The sequence below is a fragment of the Poecilia reticulata genome, linkage group LG8, assembly GCF_000633615.1.
Source record: "Poecilia reticulata strain Guanapo linkage group LG8, Guppy_female_1.0+MT, whole genome shotgun sequence".
NCBI classification, from domain to species: Eukaryota; Metazoa; Chordata; class Actinopteri; order Cyprinodontiformes; family Poeciliidae; genus Poecilia; species Poecilia reticulata.
In genome coordinates, this window is record NC_024338.1 from 10,529,723 (window position 1) to 10,550,559 (window position 20,837).

The 20,837-nt window shown below is 40.5% G+C and overlaps 1 protein-coding gene across 1 annotated transcript; it reads right to left on the reverse strand.

Moving 5' to 3' along the window:
- Window positions 1–6,695: 6,695 nt before the first annotated feature.
- Window positions 6,696–17,268, reverse strand: nptxra (neuronal pentraxin receptor a). The gene is made up of 5 exons (XM_008415673.2): window positions 16,161–17,268; window positions 11,365–11,635; window positions 10,789–11,030; window positions 8,496–8,675; window positions 6,696–7,219 (listed from the first exon to the last, which is right to left on the reverse strand). Exons 1-5 carry the CDS (start codon window positions 16,875–16,877, stop codon window positions 6,989–6,991), a joined length of 1,641 nt encoding a protein of 546 aa, XP_008413895.1. The 5' UTR covers window positions 16,878–17,268; the 3' UTR covers window positions 6,696–6,988.
- Between the last annotated feature and the right edge of the window lie 3,569 nt (window positions 17,269–20,837).

A 20,837-nucleotide genomic window follows, 5' to 3' on the forward strand; every position in this document is an offset into this window, starting at 1 on the left:
AGGAACGACGAAGGAAGCCTGGGATATTTTAATTACCTATCACACAAACATATATTCAAGGAGGAATATTGCAAGGTTGACAATATCTTCTAACAAATGAGACATGCTGTTGCTTTCTTTGTTTGCTTCCTGCTTCTTCCAGCAAGTTTGTCTTTTTATAAGGTCTGATGGGTAGAAGACAAATAGTCCTATTATTATTATTATTATTATTATTATTATTATTATTATTATTATTATTTTCTGCAAAAGCAAAAGTACTTTAAAAAAATGGAGAGATTTGCATGGCTTTAGTTTCTTTTTCGGCAACCGAACAGATGGCAGTTTAATACAGCATCTGGAGTTTAGAGTTTGCATTTATGAAAATTAAATGGTACTTTAACAGAATTGAGAGCCTACTTTTTCTGAATTAAAATATTACTTTCATGGCATTTTCCCTCAATTCACACAGACCTTGTAAATTACCAGCACTTCTTTGTAATTTTACTTAAACTTCAATCTACAAATTTTCCTTAAGAACTTGTAATCTGAAAGGCTTCAGATTACAAGTTATTTTATGCCATTGTTGGGACCTACTGTCTGAATTTTATACATTTTAAGTAACCTGTAAGCTCCAACAAGTTTAACCTTCAAGTTGCAAGAGAGTGAAGCTTGAACAGCTTGAAAAATAACCTAAACATTTTGGAAACTCACGTTTTGATTTTTAACGACATTATGTTCCAAGCCATTTCATAACGTAGCTCAAACCCCAAGAAATAATCTGCAAGTCCGAAGAAAATAACCCCGCAAGAGTTACGGAAAATATACCGAAAGTTCCCAGAAAAGCAACCCCTATATAACCTGAAAGCTCAAACAGTTCTGGGAAAGGCAGGATGTATTATATATTACAAGGAACAAATGTAGAAGTGATATGTTTTTCCACCGTTAGCGAGGATGTTCCCATTTAGAGACAGCTCCCTGTTTCTTTGTACTACATGACTAAACAACTTCCGCTTCAGGCGAGCATTTGACTTTCCTTTGGGACTAATGACAAACTTTTGAATTGAATTGTAAGGAAGCGTTTTCTTTCCTTTTTATTTTTGATGTAGATTAAAATTTTACTGAGTCTGGCAAGTACAGTGTGTGAGAGAGATGCTCATCTGTTTGCTGCATTGAGTGCATCGCTGAATAAAAGAAGAGCTGTCACAGTCTGAGGCTTCGCTCTCTTTGATTCTCTTTGAGTTCTTTTAGAATCGGATAAATGGTTCTCTTTTTTCTTTACTGCAATAATCTTCAGATGTCATCAGTTGCCCTTTTTTTTTTTTTTTTGTTTCCCTTCCCACTCCATGATTCTCATCTTTTTCGTTTTTGAAGCTGTCCAAAGTAYGGTCTATGCTTGATTTTTTTAAATTATAGTTTTCTTGGCACACTACTAAACCCAGCAAGCTTCATTTCTATAATTTGAAGTTTTAGATGAAACCAAATGACCACATTCCTTTCTCCAAAATATCACAACTTTAATAAAGATTCAGAGTTTTGTACACAGCACGTGTTCAGAACAATACGACACCACACAGGACGTGGACGTTAACAGTATTTGTGTGCAGTCAACGTAGATCATAGAGCATAATGGCAACAAAAGTATCTCCAACAATAGCTTTCAGTTTCATATATCATAAACACAATGACATTACAATAAAAAGAAGAAAAAAAAAGCCCTAAAAAGTTCTGGCATGAGCTGAACAGACACCAATATCAAAGACAGTAGACGAACAGAGGCACAACGAGACGGTTTTGACTTGCGTTAGTTCGGTGGCACCGTGCAGAAGCTTCAAGTACTGTGTTTATGTTGCTGTAAAACTTTGATCAAACTGCTTTCATCTCGCAATGTCACCGGGGACCTTAACGATGCTTAATTAGCTCAAAACAGCTTCAGGATATTTAAGATGGCGACGGTACACGGGTACAAACACCGCTGACAGGCACCGTGAGTAATAAAATCAAATCAATTTTTTTTTTTTTTTTTTTTTAGAAACTTTGAAAAGAACAAATTGTTTACACCAGAAGATTCTGGTGTAAATATGAGTTAGTTTAGCATGAAGGGAAAGAAAAGTTTAGCAAGACATTCCAACTCTGCGGCGTTCATGCGTGGATTGTGGTGAAAATATTTCGGATATATTGATCAGAAGCTGCGTTTCCGTTACGAACGTGCACAAGTTTTGTCGGTGTTCCCCTAATACCAAGAATAAAAAATAAAATAAAAAAATTCTAAATTGCTGAGTTTTCCTTAATTAAGAAATACGTAAACCAGTTTGTTCACGTGATAAAAAAAAACATGCCACGTCATCATCCTCCCATCACTTCCTGTCTTCTCCACTTTTAACAATAAGATATTGATCACAACTCGTGTGATGCTGGGAAAAAAAAGTGTTTTCATTGCATTTCTTTTGCAAAATACGCTGGATTCAATACTCAAAACACTTTTAATCAAAAAAATTAGCTTTTGTCAAAACTTGCAAAATTATACAGTCAACGGAAATGCAGCTACTGGTGCATGTAGAACATTTAAAAACATTGCAAATTTATGTTTACAGCTTTGAACATTCCATCAACAATCTCATACATATCTGACGTAATGTAACACCACATATTAAGTAATGAAAAAAGAGAAGAGTTTAGGTTAGCAGTTCTCAAAAGTTGGTCAAGTTCATAATAAATGCATCAGATACTAAAAGTCACTCAGAAAAACAAACACAGCCACCTTGCAGGAATGTAAAATGCAGCGACCTAGTCCGCGAAACCTTGCAGTGGCAAGACATTATCAGTACTAGATTACATCATGCAGAAGAGAAAAACAATGCAACATCACTCACATCTGATCCATCTTCTCCCTCATTCTCCTGTTTCCCTCTAGCTTTCATCATCGACTCCAGGCTGCCACCCGCTGCTTTAATATTCCCAACACTTTCTCCAACATTTTCTCACCGGCTCACCTTGACTCCGCGCTCTAAAGCTGTCACAGCCCTTAAATAATACCACTCCAAGCCTGCTGCACAAATGGAGGGATTCCAGCTTGCCCCCAATTCAACTTCACGCTTCTCACACGGAGCTCTCAGCTGGCCGAGGACGGCTCAGACTCGGAACTCATTGGATTCAATACAAGCTTTCGAGAAGGTTWGCACATGATGGTGTTTTGAGTGTGCAGGCATTAAATGACGCTGCGTCACTATTTTCAGTCATTCAGAAAAAAAAAATACATCTTGCAAAACAGAACATGAAAACATGAAGTTAAGATATTAACCTTGGCACTGTGCTTTGAGAGGCTCGTTTCTGCTAAACCTCGACAGACACCAAACCGAAAACACTTCAGAAACACTTGGAAAATGGAGCGAGTGCTGAGGCAATGTGCGTCTCTACTGACGACTGAAATAAGCAAATTCACTGCTCTCTTAGTCTACTCTGCGCCACTGAATGATTTGTTAAGCTAGTTAACTGTGGTCACAGTTAGGGGAATAGGTTCAGACATTCAGAGCTCTTAGAAAGTAATTCTTCAGCTCAGAGAAATTGAGCAATAGCCTGTTAACTCGGAGGATAAGCTAATAGCTTGTTAGCTCAGAGAGAATGAGCTAACGGCCTGTTAACTCAGAGGGAATGGGCTAACGGCCTGTAAGCTCAGAGAGAATGAGCTAACGGCCTGTAAACTCAAAGAGAATGAGCTAACGGCCTCAGAGATAATGAGCTAACAACCTGTTAGCTCAGAGGGAATGAGCTAACGGCCTGTAAGCTCAGAGAGAATGAGCTAACAACCTGTTAGCTCAGAGGGAATGANCAGAGGGAATGAGCTAACGGCCTGTAAGCTCAGAGAGAATGAGCTAACAACCTGTTAGCTCAGAGGGAATGAGCTAACGGCCTGTAAGCTCAGAGGGAATGAGCTAACGTCTTGTTAGCTCAGAGAGAATGAGTAAATAGCCTGTGTGCTAGAATTTCACAAGTTCTGATTAGCCAACTGTGTCCAAAATGTTCACTCTCCACATATTGTTAGCTGTAGAGATCTTGAAAGTGGATAGGTGTAGCTGGCTGGTTTTGCATTTCAAACGCATTTCAAAAGGAGACTTGAAAAGTTCTCCTTTTGAATATTCTCATTGATATAAATAAAACATCAGCAGGATAACAAGTTGGGGATACACAACGTGATTTGGTTGAAAACATGTAAATACTGACTTAACAGAAGCTTCAAAGTTTTATTACCAGATCATATCTGAGGGAGTTTTTTATTTTTTATTTTCATACAGTATACAGTGGACTGCAGTTGGAAGCACACTGATCAGATCACGTAATGGCGACTTTATCCCCCTTTTGCTGCCAAAACAGTCGTCATCCGCCATGTTTGAGCTCCTAAGCCTGTCTCACTTTGTGGCAAGGTGCACCACCTTTGCTTAAAGGTCAAAACAATCAGGAAATTGTGTTAATGTGTCCCTGGGCTGCCAACAACGCGTCAGTTTGTGGTATGTGTCAAACCAACATCCACATTGACGGCAGAACCAAGCTGGTTTCCCAGCAGGATCATTGACCAAACCTTTACTCTGTCTCTGTTGGCTTGTTTTCTTCTCAGTGTGCATCAATGCGGCCTTTGTCATCTCTGACCCAGATGCTGGTTCAGCACAGTTTTTTTTTGTTTTGTTTTGTTTTTTTTCCCTTTCCCTTTCGATAACCACCAGAAGCCCAGAACACCCTGAAGGAGCTAAAGTTGTGCTGATGCTCCGACCCAGTTTAGCCATAACAATTTGGCCTTTGTCAGCGTTGTTCAAAATGTAAACGCAGACCCAGTTTTTTATGCTGCTAACACATTTCATTTGAAGACAAAAAGAAAATCCTTTATCCAAAACACTTACAGGTCAGTGTTGTTCATTTCATCTGTCTGTAGCTAAAATTTCACAAACGATTGATATGTCAGTTTGCTAAACTTTCTAGATATTACTCATGAAATAATTCTAATTATTTTGTTCTAAATTAAATTTGTAGGAGTTGTTTGTGTACAAATAATAATAAAAAAGAGAAAATGGCTCTTATAGTTTCTAATTTCTGTTGTAAAATTTCTTCGACACTGGAGTTGGGGGGGAAAAAAAGTTTTAAAACTTCACCTTTTACTGATTATCTCTATATTCTCATTTATGAGGCACAGTAACAGCAGAATTGCTGTCAGATATTTTAATGAGCCTAAAAAACACATGTTAGCATTAGCATGCTAACATTAGCTGGCTCTGACTATAATGCATTAAAATATATTTTATAGCCTTCTATAATGATTTACTATAGTAAATGTCACAATTCTGGATAATGTAAAAATAAAATTACAATGAACATTCAAACTGAAAATGAGCTAAATTGAACATTTGAATCCAAATTCAGGGGCTACATCTGCTGAAGGCCGCATTTGACGAAGGTGCTCCAAATTCAAAGACTCGTCCGAGTTCAGCCCAGATGTTCATCCTTCTTCCTCCTGGATTCGAAGGACGTTGAATCCTTTGCACTTCCACTGACATCCATCGACTTCATTACCGTATTTTCTGCACTATAAGGCGCACCTAAAAACCTTCAATTTCCTCAAAAGCCGACAGTGCGCCTTATAATCCGGTGCGCCTTATATATGGACCAATATTGAGCCACAGGTCTAGCAACTACGGTAAGCAGCCGCCGACTTCATTTTCCCCCGTAGAAGAAGAAGAAGCACGCGGTGCATGCTGGGATAGTTGTCAGAATGCTGGTCTGTAATCTATATATAAAGTTTGACCGACCTATCTACCTACCGACCTAATAATCAGGTCGTCTGCAGGTCATTTAGCACCGCGTTCTCCACAAACATGCTGTRCGCGAACGGAGAAGGGTGACCATSGTCCGGCCACGCCCCGGTCCAGTCGCGAAAGGCTCTCCTCGCCGACGGGAGTCGGACTGTTGTGTTGACATTCCGTTTAGTGCAGCTCCATCTAGTGGATGCGTAACGTAACTCTAGCCTCTACTGTAGCGTCTATTCTATGCGCCTTATAATGCGAACTTCTAAAGTTCGTCTTAAACTTTTTTCATACATAAAAAAGTTTATGTATGAAAAAACATAAAAAAATAAACTTTAGAAGTTCGTTTTAAGACGAACTTCTAAAGTTCTTCTTAAAACCCATTTATTTTACTTACTTATTTTACTTTCAACACCAGCGGGATCTAGTTTTAAATTGTATGTTTTCGTTTTTAAACTGTAAGAGTTTTTTAGTTTTTTTTTTTTTAGTTCTTTTTTTGTTTATTTTTTTTTATTGTTATGTTGTGTTTTACTGTACAGCACTTTGTATCAGCTGTGGTTGTTTTAAAGTGCTTTATAAATAAAGTTGGATTGAATTGGATTGGATTCATTGAAGGTGCGCCTTATAATCCGGTGCGCCATATAGTGCGGAAAATACGGTGATCTAATTAATGAATTAGATTCAAATAGATTGTAAACTGGTTACAAAAAATCCCAGGAGCTTTTCAAGCTACATTCTTGCTAGCTTGTGTTTGGTGCCATCACGGTTGCTAGGCACACGCAGATGTAAGTGGTAAATCGAAAGGCCAGACTGCCCAATTTTCCCGGCATATGTCCTTTGAAGAATGCGGCCCCTGAATTTGAACATGCTTACAGTAAACAAGTAGACAGAAATCTAGCAGGCAGGTAGAGTTTAAATCTGTTTTTTTTKATCAAATTGTCAGGAGGGTTGCTGGGAATCTGAAATCATCTTCCTGTTTTCACTTCGAACTAAGCAAAGCTGAGCTTAAACATTTTCTGATGCACAGTAACTAATGTTCCAGCTGCATTTATGTGTAAGTAATGTGTGGTGTTGCAGCGCACCGTTTCACCTTCAGAAATACCCCAGAAAAGTTGCTAAGATTATGACTCTCTTATGTCACCTTGCTATTCATGGTTTTTCTGACATTCTGAATCAGCGTTAGTTGGTGAATTTAATCTTTTCCACGGTCCTCTCTCCACCGGTCACTGGGAGCTTTTGCTGTGTTTACTGCAAGGCTCCCCGGGGTCTTTGGTGGCTCCGCCGTAAACCTGCACCTTGTTTTCACTCCAGAGGACCACGGCACCCTGAGTTACTCTGCTGCACCGAGCCAGGCTGGCGACCTGGGCGGACGACAGGACCCGATCCCACAGGCCCACCTGGGACAGCTCTCCGACGAAGGCCTGGGTCGAATCGAAACCGCCTCCCAGGAAATCCTGGAGAGGAATTAGATCGTTGTTAGACAGTCGGATCACTTAAAAAGAGAAACACTTTTACTCTCAAGCACACACGACTCAGGTTTTTTATTTTATTTTTTTGCAGTCTCGCTGCCTTGGGCAACCCCTCGGCTCTGGGGAAGTTTAAGCAGGATTCGATAGAGCGGGGGATTATTTTTTTCCTCTAAATGTTATTTTCCTACAATTTGTGGCTTATGAACAAAATTCACATATTAAACATCCCATATTAACCCAAACTAAACCTCAAGTGCAAATCAACCATAAATGTTCTTTTAGCTTTAGAAATAACAAAATCCCACGCCTGCACTAAGGCTGCGTTCACACCGCAGGCGTTGATGTTCAGTTCTGTTTTTGTCTCCGTTTCTTTTGCGTGGTCGTTCACATTTACAAATGTATGCGATCTCTCGTGTGAACCGCAAACAACCTAAAAATGTCCTACATGCACGGTAGAGGGCGCAATAACATCACACTTGGTGAGCATGCTCAGTATTTGCGGAAGTGAACATGGATGCTAATGTGGCGTAGCGTATCTTGCGATTTTAAAGTTGTCCACCCTGGTTGTTGTTTTTCTTCCCATTTCTGCAGTCCAGGATGCAGAACGGTGAAGTCTTTTTGAGCATCAATGACGTTCAGGCTTGATGAACGCGACCCAGACACATTTGAAACGATGAGATACTCATCAAATTTAGAACCGCATATCTAATGATGCGTTCACACCAAATACGTTACAAATGCGTCTGACGCTACAAGTTCGATATGTGTGCACTTTGAATGCAGACGCTTGATGTTTTGCTCTACACCTTAGCCTTTCGTATGTCTGGTTTACATTCAAAGTTTATGTAGAGGCGCGTCAGATACATCAGCTCTGGCTGTAGTTTTCCGTTGGATACTCTTGACACGTCAAACGCTCCAAATGTTCAAGCCACGCAGCGCTAGACTCTTCAAACGTGCCGCAACGGCCCTTAACGCACCTCCACATAGATTTTGAATGTGAACCAGAAGCGCCTGACGCTCAATTCGCGTTTGGTGTGAATAAGTGAGCTAAGTGAGTGTTTGTAAAAATCTCATTTGAGTTGTTCAGACTGTCATGAAAAGATCAGATACAGTCCACTTCAGCAAAAATATCGGATTCATGTCACCTCAACCTGCAGTGTGAATGTAGCCTAAGTTATTTTTAGCCTTCTTAGCGACTTGGAAACCAATAACAACTAAACCATTTCTTCTTTTAGTCTGTCTTTAAATATGAGTATCTCACCTGCTCTTGGCCGAGGACCAGCTCTCCCCCAGGCCGGATGTGGTGTCCCGGGGCCAATCCGTGGCCCTCGCCCCTCAGCTTTCCCCCCTGGTAGGCCTGCCATGCTCCACCTTTCTGGGTCCAGCTCACACAGACGTGCTGCCAGCTGCCTCGAGAGAGGTTCAGAGGCAGCTTCGCCACCTACGCACGGCAGCGTGTCGTTAGGACGATGCAGTGGGGTGCTGTTTTGCGCCGATTGTTTAAAACCTGGACATGCCTTTACATAGCTACATAGAAAAGTAACAATAATTCAGCAAATAAGATGCAGCGGTGTGAGGAGATTTCCAGATCTAAATCAGTCACTTCGATCATTTCACGCTAGGGGCGTTCTGCTGCTGCCTCTCCAAGCTATTCCCCGCAGGAATAGATTACCATAATGACTTCTACAAAATAAAAATATATATATGTATCACAGCACTGCTCTGCATCGCCAAACAATGCTTTCCAGGACTAAGCTTAATCTTCCATTAATCACATGAACAATGTATCAGACTTCATTCGCTGCTCTCTTATTGCTTTAATGCTAATCAAAAGCAGAGGGCCTTCTTCGATATTCATTAGGACATTTAGAAGGACGTCATAACATTAACAGATTGCTGATACACACTTCAAATCATAATGGAGATCAAAAATGAACTTTATACAAGTACGCTTGTAAGATGAGGACGATATTATGAATGAAAAGATGTTACATCTTCGATTAAAGTGAGCAGAATAAAGAGGAATAATCTAATAAAGCATAACATGCAATTCAAAAGATAAAAACAATGTTTTGTGTCTGACTAGGCTTGATAAGCGAAATTAAAAGATCATCCTTTTACTGTTGTTGCTGCAATGGGAAGGCTAGCTTTTGTGTGAATTTACGGTTTTGGTTGGTTTTTCTTTTGTATTCAACATGCATCAGTTTGTTCTCACACTTGTTTTTTCTGCTTCGACAGCTTGTGATTTAAAATATATATTTTTAATAATTACTCATATTATTGTGTGGTGGCACAGCTTCGGTAAACAACATAGGAGCTGATTGAGCGTTCTGTTTATTTCATCAAGGATCGTGAATTTAATCAGAGTTAAATAGCCGATGGTATGGAAGCGCTTAGCTGCCAGAGCTGGGAAATATATTCAGGAGCGGTTGAGAAACTTTATTGTTATAATGAGATTTTAAAAACTCATTAAAGTAATACATTTTCAGGAGAGTCAATGGAAAAAAAGAGAAGGCTAATGATGCATTAAATCAAACAGAACTTAGTGTTTTGTATTTTTGAATTTCTTTCCCCAAATTTCAATGTTTTTTCTTTTCTTTTCACAAAAGAAAAGAAAAAACCTCCCATTAAAATTTGTAAAAATTTTAATGGGAGGTAGAAACCCTGCATATAGGAAAGGACATAATGGCAAAACTTTCTGAATCAGCAGGTTTCCTTTGAAACTGTCTACCAACTTTTCATCACCGTTTTATTAGGATCCTGGGTTGTTTTGGGGTTTGATTTATTGATTCCAGTTTCATTATTATCCTGTTTCTCTTACTTTGATCAGATCAACCTTGTTCCTGTTCATCTCCTTCTTAGTGATTCTACTCTGTTATGATTCATTTTTGTCTCTAGCTCTTCTTTGTAACTCTAGTTTAATTACGTTCCTCATGTCTTCTCATTCTTTAGGTAATTTTATTTATATTGCACATTTTCAACAACAGGGCAGCTCAAAGTAAATCTTTAGTGTTGAATTTACTTCCTTGTCTGCTGTTTACTCTCCCTCGCCCCCTGTGCCTTCTCTTTCTCTCTCTCCCCTCACACCTGCAATCAGGTGTGGAGTGAATTGTTCCACATTCACTCTCCCAGTACTTAAACACTTCTTCTTCTGTCACTCTTTGCCTGTTCCTCCTATTAGATCCCGTTTCCAGTCAGGCTTCTTGTGCTTTTGTTTGTTCCTGATGTTTTTTGTTCTCCCCTGGCTCCCTGTCCTCCAATGGTTTATCGTAAATCGTTGTTCATTTTTTCATCAATCCACAAAATTCTCCTCGGCGCCTTCGCCTGCTGCATTTGTATCCTCTCAACAGATACACAACATGACATGTTCATGCTTCCTGACAGCTGGGGTAAAGTCAGAATAAATGTAGAAAAAAACAACAACTTTTTTTTAGGTTTCAAAATCTCTTAATAACGTCAAACCGTGATATTTTTCCTCGAGGTTGCCATTCCAGCCGATGCCGGCCTCAGTTAAATGTGTAGCTTTTTCGGTCCTGTGCACGTTCCATACGTACCTTGTCGTTGATGAGCAGCTCAGCCGGAGCGCTCCGGTCTTGCAGGAGCACCAACTCGTTCGGTTGCTCAGCGACAGCGTAAGACAGGGGCGTCCCCACGCCCGCCGCGGCGGGCCGCAGCCACAGGCAGGCGGTGAAGGCCCGCAGTTTGGGGACGGCGTGTCTCATCATGGCGAACATGTAGTTGGTCCGAGCCGGGAAGGACAACCTGAACCCCTCCGGGAACGAAAGCCCTGCAGCGCCTTTGGAAATACGGAATGAAGAAAGTGACATATGAGTAAGTTATTTTCCATGTATCTTGAAAAAACGTGACAGGATAATTATGGGCCTTTTATTTATTTTATTTAAATTATATTTACGTAGCTTAGATGTCATAAATCAGAAGAAGGAAATCTGGTTCTCATCGCTAACAACTTGTGTCACGGTGAAATGAATAAATCAGTCACTGCTGCTCTCTCTGTTACCGTCTCCACCTCCAGATCAAATAGAGCGATTAAATATGCGCAGTTTGCTTCCTTCTCTGTCTCTCTCTGTGTATGTGTGTGTGTCTCTCTCTCTCTCCTTTCTGCAACTCACCTTCCTCCAGGCCTGAAACGCGGTGTTGTAGTTTGCTGATGCCCTGGTCAATATCCTGTCTGTGTTTCGCTGCCTCCAGCCTCAGGGCTTTCCTCTCCTTCTCCAGCAGCTCCACCTTCCTCTCCAGCTCCTCTTCCAGGTCCTCCACCCCCCAGGGCCGGTCCGGACCAGCACCGCGGCCCGGACCGGCTGACCTCTCTGGGTCGCCCTCCTCTGACACGTCCAAGGATTTGCTGTCCGTACGGTTGTGAGAAAACGGACCGATGTCTGTCTGCAGAGGAGGAAGGTAGAAACCGGTTCAGAATTTGGGGCTTTGCCGTCTCTGCAAGCACTGAAGGATTTATTCAAGAGGAGTTTATGTAATGCAGCTGCATTTGGTGCGGTTTGATGCATTGTTAACTGGCTGCTGCGGTTAGGATTCTGTTTTTGTCTCTAAATTAAAACCTAAGGATAAAGAAGTGGTAGATTTATCCCAGTTTTCCAGCACTGCACTATGTGTCGAGGATATGCTTAAAAGAAAAAAAAAATAAAATAGTGAATGTGCAGTTTTGTATGCAAGACTGCAGGTTGGAGGCTTCCCAGTCTCAAACACTGCTATAAAGAAAATGTGCAGCTGCAGGAACTGGCATCTAGCTTAATACTGAACAGATTGAAAGGAGGTGGAGGTCATCGCTGTGCCTTTCTGTAAACATTAAACCGTCGCTCTAAAACTTTCATGGTGTTTTAATCGTTTGTGCTGCATCCAGGAGCTTACCGCAGCTCAGCCTCTCTGACTAATGCCGCAGAGGTAGAGGTTTTGGTTTTACAATGCCAGATTTGATTTTGTACGCCGCAGAACCAAATTTTACGTTTTAGTTCAAATCTCAGCAGAAATCTCCAGCTATCAGCGAGAAAATATAGACATTCTTTTCACTACGCAGAGTTCAGTGCGCAGGTGTGTTAGTGCTGTGCCTTAATAAAATATTTATGCCCTTCAAGAATCTTTGCATTTTACTACACTGCAGCCACAGACTTCAAAGTGTTTGTTTGGGTTTTCTGTGATAGACTAAGAATTGTAAGATTGAGAGAAATGTATGTTTTTAATTTTTTTTTTTTTTTAACAAATAAACATCTTAAAATTGCATCCCTCTATTCGTGGCTCAGAATCCACAGATTCACAGACTTGAAGTTTTTTTTGTTTTTTTTTCCATACAACAAATTTTTTTTTTTTTTTAAATGAAGCTTTGTAAGCTGAAAAACCTGAGCATAGAGCTAAATGACACACTAACCGACTTATTGGTGCAAAGCAGTCAATCCATGATCACCATTTTACCTTCCTGCATGCTAATTGGAGACAAGTAGATATTAGCTACCATGGTGTTGCTAAGACATTTTCCATTCTGCTTGTTAATGCATACTAAGGGATATTTGGTGTTTGACCATCAAATTGGACATTTATTCTTTTTCGAAGGAGCGCTCTGAAGTGTTAACCGTTTTAGATTTTGACTGACGGCTGTGGTTTTGGAGGTTACTAGCGACTGCGAACACTGGGAGTCCATTGTATTTACAAATGGAAAAGTAACTAGCATGATATATTTTTTGCTCATTCTTCAGCATTGTCACAGTTTTTCAATTGGATTCATATTTGAATGCATGAATATGCTTTGACTTAATCTATTGCATTGTATCGTCAGGTTCGCTGAAAGCCGAACCTCCACTCCCGTCTGATGTCTCTTGCAGCAGATTTTCTTCTAGCGTAAACCTGTATTTAGCGCCACCCAAATTCCACTTAACATTTCTGAAATTTCATGTTTACTTTTACAGAAACTGATGGAGCCACCATTGTTTGAACTACGCAGGTAGTTCAAACAATGCCGTATTAGCATTTGTAGAAGTAAACTAATTTCGATGGAAACTTTTAAATTCTCTTTCCTAACAGTACCAAAAGCAATAAAATCCCCTTTCATAATATCATGACTTACCCCCCAGTCATGTAGCTGCTTCTTCTATTTGGAAACAGATTTAGAAGGCATGAAACTTTGCACTGCGTTTAACTTTTATGTTTAACATTTTGTGCAAATCTTAGTGCTTAGTGAAAATGGTTAAAAAATGTACAAGGCAGGGTAAATGTAGCTCTGATCTTATTGTTGAGCCAAAATCATCACATGCTGCATGAGTGCTATGTAAAAAAAAAAAAAAAAAAAAGACTGGACCAGTTTAATCTGAGCCAGTAGAAAACATCTCTTCATCCTTCTCAAGTAGGTCAAGTAGCTCCTGTGTACCAAACAGCGGGAGAAAGAAAACGTGTTGATTAGGGAGGAAACTACCTGGTCGGTCTGTGAAAACCATTGATGAAACACAACGTCTTGGGAAAAGGCTGCAGAATGAAGGGATTCCTTATTCCCTGAAAAGTGTCAGAACTTGGATGTTACTTGTCTGCGTGGAGAAACAGACGGAACAAAGGAAGTGACCCACACAGGCACGTCCCACATATAACAGCAGGAGGCCTATTACACCGCGGGGACGTGCGTCCACTCTGTTACTCCTAACAAATACAGGCACGGCATGAATTATGCATTGCATTTCTTTTGCCCAAAACGGAGCTATAAATCACTCTATCCTGGTCAAGTCAGAGCTTGTTTCATGTTGCTCTGCTGTATTTTTCGCTCCTTCTGTCTTTTTCCTGCTCTCTCCTTCTGACTCCACATTTATCTTTAGAGCTGACATTTTATTCTCCTATATTACCATGTTGAAAATGGCAACCTTTAGGGGGGGAAAAAATCCAATTAAAACATTAATTATCACTGAGTGACATTCATAATTACATGATTATTACTGATCCGTGACGATTGGGCTTTGGGAGTAGCTCATAAATCCCTTCTGGTGTCAAGTCATCTGTTCTTATCAAAGACTGAAGACGTTTGATTTTATAAACAACTAAGTAAGTCCAAAGTCCAGTTGCTTTGGTCATTAACTGCTTATTCACAGCCTGCGTTTACAAATCAAGAAATCCACCCAGAGCAAAACTTGCAAATGATAAGTTAATGTTCATCCGTATAAGCAAAATCCAAAATAGGTTGAAAACTGAACAGATGTCTAGATTAAAGACATCTACTTGTGTCTAAGTGAGGTAGAAATTTAGTTTGAGCTGATCAAATACTAGACGAACTGAGCCAGACCTTCAAAGATTTTGGCTAGGCTAATTTTGAACAGGATGTACGAACTAAAGAAGTCCAATTTGAGTATATTTTTCTAGGTCAAATATAGATAAGAACTGGCTGACCAAGATATTTAATTTGACACATTAAAACATCTTGGTTTATGTATTAAATGTTTTGTGTTGTATTACTGAACTGATACATGATATGAATTCCAGGTAACCGGTTAAGATTATGTTAAACAGTTTGCCATATAGGTTATGGCTTTCAGCTGGGTTTCTCTGCCAATTTCTTCATGATTTCCTGTTTTTTCTTTTCCCCTCTAAGTCTGGGTTTTGGACTAAACAAGAAATCCCAGACAAGCCCCCAAGAAGTTCCCAAAAAGAGGTTGCTACATCTACACAAAGTGAATGTGTTTATAAAGGCATACGCCTTTATAGAACATATCTTTGCCTTTTTGTCTAAAGTTATGTATAAAGTTGTTAGGTTTGATCAAATGAGCTATTCCAGAATGACATTACATATTTGTGCTAAAAAAGCTGAACTTGGTTCTCAAAACTGAGTTAAGACAAAGTCTGGCCTTCCTGAAAAAGCATAATAAAACTGGATGTCCAGTTTTTAGAATACCTGCTGGGGCAAAACAGTAAATGAAACAAACCAGCTTGACTGATTGTCACTTTTTGAAGTGAGGCGTGATAAACTGGCATGCATCTAGAAATAACTTGTCCTGATTGATGATTGACCAGCTGGAAAAAAGGCAGCCAATCGGAATTTTCTCGATTACACATCAGACGTTGGCACTAAAAGGTCATACTGACAACAACACTCTTCAGAGTTTAAGTAGTTACTGAGGTAAGAAGGCAGATGTTTCCAGTATCAGTCAGGTGTTGGTTAATAAAGTCAGAGAAAGAAGGGAAACTCCTTGAAGTTTCTATGAACACTTGGCTTTTGATTCAGGCTGTTATGGAAGTCAGCAGAGAACAGAAAGTTCTAGATGTTGCAGTAAAGCTGCTCTGCTGTATCCTTTGGATGAATATCTTCCTGCTACAGTCTAAGATGTCACCTGTAATCTTTTTTGTGTCTTTTGTACTGATATTTACCTGCAGATCTGTGCTACAACAACTGCACTCTCACATTCTGACAGTGTGACATTGCCTTTTCTTCCAATATGAGTAAAATAAATGAAATAAGTAAATTAATATTTTAGCAATATCCAAATCAAAGACACATTTAAATGTGTGATGCTGTAAAAACCGGGACGATTTGACTGCAGCTTTCAAACTTGTACTGTTTTTTTTTAAGAAGTTATTGTTTTTTATTAAACATTTTGTAATCAGGGTAAATGTAGATGTTAAAGAAAAACAAAGATTATTGTTTTTTTTTTTTTTACAGTCTATGGTGAGAAAGTAAAATTAGCTAAAATCGATGATGCTCTTTGTGAAACTGGTGCATCTATATGAAAAAGCAACAATCTGTCAACTGAGATAGATGGCCTGAATCTGACACGCAGGGTTTCCTCCGCACCTTTTCACAGGTTACACTGACTTTGAATGTTTTCTACTATAATTAGGATAAAGCTGTACTATATACAATTACATTTGACTTTGTGGTTGGATACAGTAGAACTGATTTCATTCATTACTTCAGGGACTTTCTTACCTCCAGTCTGTCTATGCGGTCTTTGAGTTGGGTGATCGCCTGTTCGAGCTCATCCACAGTTCCAACCGTGAGCAGATGGACCCCGTCGGGCGCAGAATCCGGGCTGTCCCGCACCATCATCCGCTCCAAGTGGATCTCCCCCTCCGCTCCCTTGTCGCCTCTCAGCGCGGCGGCGTTCCCGCGTCTGTCCGGGCTGCCGCTCCTTCCCCCGAGCCCCTTCTCGCACTCGGTCAGCTTCCCCGACAGCTCCCTGATGGTCCTCTGGTCGGTTAAAATCTGGTCCTTCTGCTGCAGAACCGTCTGCCGGAGCTCCTCCGCCGTGGTCCGGAGGTAGCCCCAGTCTTCACCGGCGTACAGCGACGGGTCGTCCGCTTGCTGCTGAAAGTTCCTGGGGTTGCATCCTCCGGCGGGGAGCGGGGTGCAGATGAGCCGACTCACCGCGGGGTCGTGTCCCGTGAGTCCGCTGACCCCGTCCATCCCGCCAAGCCCGACGTTGAAGGTGGGCGCTTCGGATTCGGGCGTTTCAGAACCGTGGAGAGCTCCCAGGGATCCGGGCCGGGCCACGGAGCCCCTCGCGGCAGCGGGAGTCTGCGCGACCGCGTCCGGATACAGCGAGTGGTTATCGGCCGCGGGCTGCCGCTGCGCCGCGGCAGCCTTGGTGGACCCGGTGTGGACAGCCGCGATGATGCAGATAACCGCTCCGATGAAGGCCACCATCCCGGCGGCCAAGATGACAACGATGAACTTCAGGGTGGCGGCGGGGAGCAATCAATTTCCAGAAAATCCCCGAAATGTTAACACTCTTTCTCTGTAGGAAAGCAACAGCCCCAGATGCGGCAAAGAGTTGAATAATTAATCAGAACCTAAACCGAGAGAGAGGAAAACGGCTCCTGACGCCTCTCTAGAAAAACAAGCGAGCGGGAAAACGAGTTTGGCAGCACAGTTAAGTGATCACGGAGTCGACACTAAACATCTCTTTTCGCTGGGACGCCGCGCAAACGCTTCCTCTCCTCCTGCAACGCGCATGTCCTCTGGTTCCGGCAGGATCCAGCCTATTAATACCGAGACCGAGTGAGGGGGCGAGAGATGGAGGAAAAACACAGCAGGACTGCCTCTGACAGCACACATCCTCTGATTATAGGTGCAAATCACTTTTCTGAGCATGTTTCACRGGCTACGGTCGCTATCTGTCAGTGTCACGTGTAGTTCAGATGTAGAGAAAACTAAAAGTAAAATGTCAAATTCTATACTTTACTCATTTGTTTGCCTGTTTACGTATAAAAGACAATTTATTCTGAAATGTTCTCCATGTCAAAGCCTTTAAAGAGAAAACCAGAACCATACAACTTTTGAATTTCTGTCACAATTCAATCGCCAACTCCAATTTATTCCAGTGGGATTTTAATAGGCTGTACTGAAATAAATGAGTGGAAAGTAAAATTAGACAAAAACAAAATAAGAAAGTAAGTCGTGTCATATTTGGGTTTTAGGTTTCTTTCTGTTCACATTTTGACCATTCGGCTATTGTTGCTTTCCAGGTCTGTTTAGTTTCACTCGTGTTGCTTCAAAGTCTTGCTGCGCATGTTCCTTTCTTTCCATTTACTTTGCTCTATGTCTTGTTTTTATTTCAATTTGTGAGGCATTTTACTTTTGGTTCTAGATCATGTCAGTCCTTGTTGAGTTACTCCTTTGTTAAATTTCATCTTCTCTCAAGTCTGTCCGCCCTGTAATCATCCACCTGGCTGCACCTTGGCAGCGTTCACACTCTCTAGTGTTTAAGCCTTTCTGTTTCGGTCACTCCCTGCTGGATCCTTCTTTGCTGGATCCCTGTTGGTCCCAGGTTCATCTCTGGATCGCTCTGTTCCAGTCTTTTGGTTTTTTTTTTTTTTTTTAGTAAATGCTCATTCAGCATTCTTGTCTGAATTTTGCTTCAGTTTCAAACCCACACTTTGATTTATTCTTATATATTTTTACTTCTTAAGATTCTAGCTAATTTATTCTCATCTTCACTTATTGATTCACTTTACTTGTTTTAACCAATTTCTGAAATTTTATTTTTTTTTTTTTAAATCATTTGGGCTTTTGCTTTGAAATCATCTGTTTCCCAGTTACATATGGCCATGGTTTAGTTGGTTTTTCCTCACCTGTGGTTACAGTTTGCTATAAGCAAAGTAGGGGAAACGGCAAACATGTGGTCAGATTAGACCAAAACAAAGTTTTACAGCCTACAATCCTCAAATCTACTCCCTGCCCTGCACTACTCCAGTGAAACATGGTGGTGGCAGCATCATGCCTCTCTACCCTTCTCCATCCTGAAAGAAAGGCTGCAGCAGTCGTTCACCTCGCAGCAGGACGATGGCTCTGAACATACAGGCGGAGGWATAACTCAAGGGATTTAGGCCAAGAATATTTATGAATTAGAATGGTCTAGTCAAAGTCTGGACAAGAAATGTGTGTGTGCAAAAAAATTGGACTCTGCACAATTTAAGATGTAAAAAAAAAAGAAAATCACTCGTCCTTCCACTTCCCAGTGATGCACAACTTTATTGTTTTACTCTGTCACAATATGTCAATAAAACAGAAGAAGAAAAAAAATTAACTTTGTGCTTTTGGCTTCTTTTGCGAGAAGAGGCGTAAAACCTCCATCCGAGCTCCGCCATTTGCATTTCCAGCTCATTAAATTCTGCTTTTATAGGACATAAAAGCATCAGCGCGCTACAGACAACGAGATATCGATATAACACCGTGTTAATGTGCGCACKGTAAATTATGAGGAAGTTTAATTTCTCCACGCTCTCCTGGCTCACGCAGCGTGTGTGTTAGCGTGATGAAGCGACGTAATTAAAGAAAGAAACGATGATGATGATGATGATGATGAGAGGGAGAGAGGGGAAAAAAAGTGCAGGAATTTGTTTCAAATCGAGCTTTAGATCTAACAAGAGAGGAGTGGAGGGAGGGAGGGGATTTAGGATGAGACTTTTCATCAAGGCAGGAGCTGAAAGCTGAAATTTAAAGCGGGTGCAGCAGGAGAAGAAGGTGTAGGAGATTTAACACGGGCTCCCAGGCTTCACTAGACTGCAGGGATGGAGAGAGAGGCTGTAACCTGCAGATGGGATGGAGGGAGGAGGAGGGGGGGAGGAGAGAGAGAGAGAGAGAGAGGCTGAGAATCATTAAACAGTCTGATGAGAAACAGTCAGGGTCTTTAAACCTCCTTCATTTATATGCAACACGTAAACTCAACGGCACTGATGGCTGGGAAAATCCTCACTGTTCTCCAGTCTGGACGTAATTAAGACGATCGTAGACGGGCGACTAATCGATCTTTATTTGCTTTAAAGGAAGACTGAGCATAACAGGCAGCAACAGAGAACATTAAAAAAAAAAGGTGATCAAACCTTTTATGAACTTTCACTTATTTAGGAGGGAAGAGCCTCTCTGATGTAAAATGTATACAAAGATACAGGCAAAATCAGTAAATATGAAATATTTTGAGGTGGGAGAGTGAATGCAGCTTTGGCGTATTAGGACCAGCATCAGAAAATCCTGGAAAACATTTAGTTTTAAACGGGGGGTGGGGGGGTTAGCTGTGTCAAAACGGCACCAATTCTCTTTTTATCACATAAAATTGAGTCTACAGAGAAACTACAGAACAAAGAGATTAGCTGATCGTGTCCGCTGAGCCTGTTTAATGCTCTGGTCATGTCTCCTGTTGGTTTATAGTGCCATCTGCTGTGCGCTGCGTCTCTTCTTCGCCCGTCTTTGCGCTGCTCTCCAAAACCGATTGTCAGAGCTGCTGCTTCATTTCCTGTTTGGATTCCCCCCCACTAATCACATAAAACACTGCACGGGTTTTGCACCTTTTTTTTTTGTACTGGCTTCGAGAGAGAAAGGGAAAAAAAGAGGAATGGATCAGTCTTGCAGCATCGCCTTGACTGCAGTGAGTTCACAGGGAGTTCACGAATGCGGGCAAATATGAGAAAGATGTATGAAAAAATAAATAAAATAAAAAAAACAGAAGTTGGGCGTAAATAAAGCAGATCATTGGAAGAAGGAGATCTGCATCTTCTTTTAATTGCAATTCAATTTTTTGGGAAAAAATCTGTACTCTTGTTTTGCTCTCCAGTAACTCTGACGCCATGTAAAATCCAGAGCATCCAAATGGCTTCAGCAGTCTGATGAGAAACAGTCAGGGTCTTTAAACCTCCTTCATTTGTCAAATCCCAGGTAAAAAAAAAAAAAGTATACTTAAGTATACTTTTATCGATGTACTTAAACTGTACTATTTTGGAACAACTAAATTTGTGCTTAGTATATTTTAGTAGTATTTAAATAGTATTAAATTACTACTAATAGTATATTTTAGTATACACTATACGTAGTTTTTTTGAAACAACTTCAAGTGTACTTAAAGTATATTTTTTAAATATTTCAAAGCTTTGTTGTTGTATTTTGATATAATTATATTTTGAGTGTAATAATTCTCTGAATTATATTAAAATATATATTTAATATACTTCAAATATATTTTAAATATACTATTAATATATTAGTAATGTATTTAAATTACACTTAATTTTTATTTTTGATTTCCTGCTATTGATAATAAACTACAATTGTAATTACTCATAAGTTATTGTAAATGACATGCATAACTACACTACAGTACTTACATTGTTT

Bases quoted from the DNA above. Each gene is read 5' to 3' on its own strand.
- nptxra (XM_008415673.2), bottom strand. From the start codon at position 16,877: ATGGTGGCCTTCATCGGAGCGGTTATCTGCATCATCGCGGCTGTCCAC. The intron at 11,636-16,160 runs GTAAGAAAGTCC...CCTCCTCTGCAG, and splicing joins ACCGCATAGACAGACTGGAG to ACAGACATCGGTCCGTTTTC. The intron at 11,031-11,364 runs GTGAGTTGCAGA...GTATTTCCAAAG, and splicing joins CGTTTCAGGCCTGGAGGAAG to GCGCTGCAGGGCTTTCGTTC.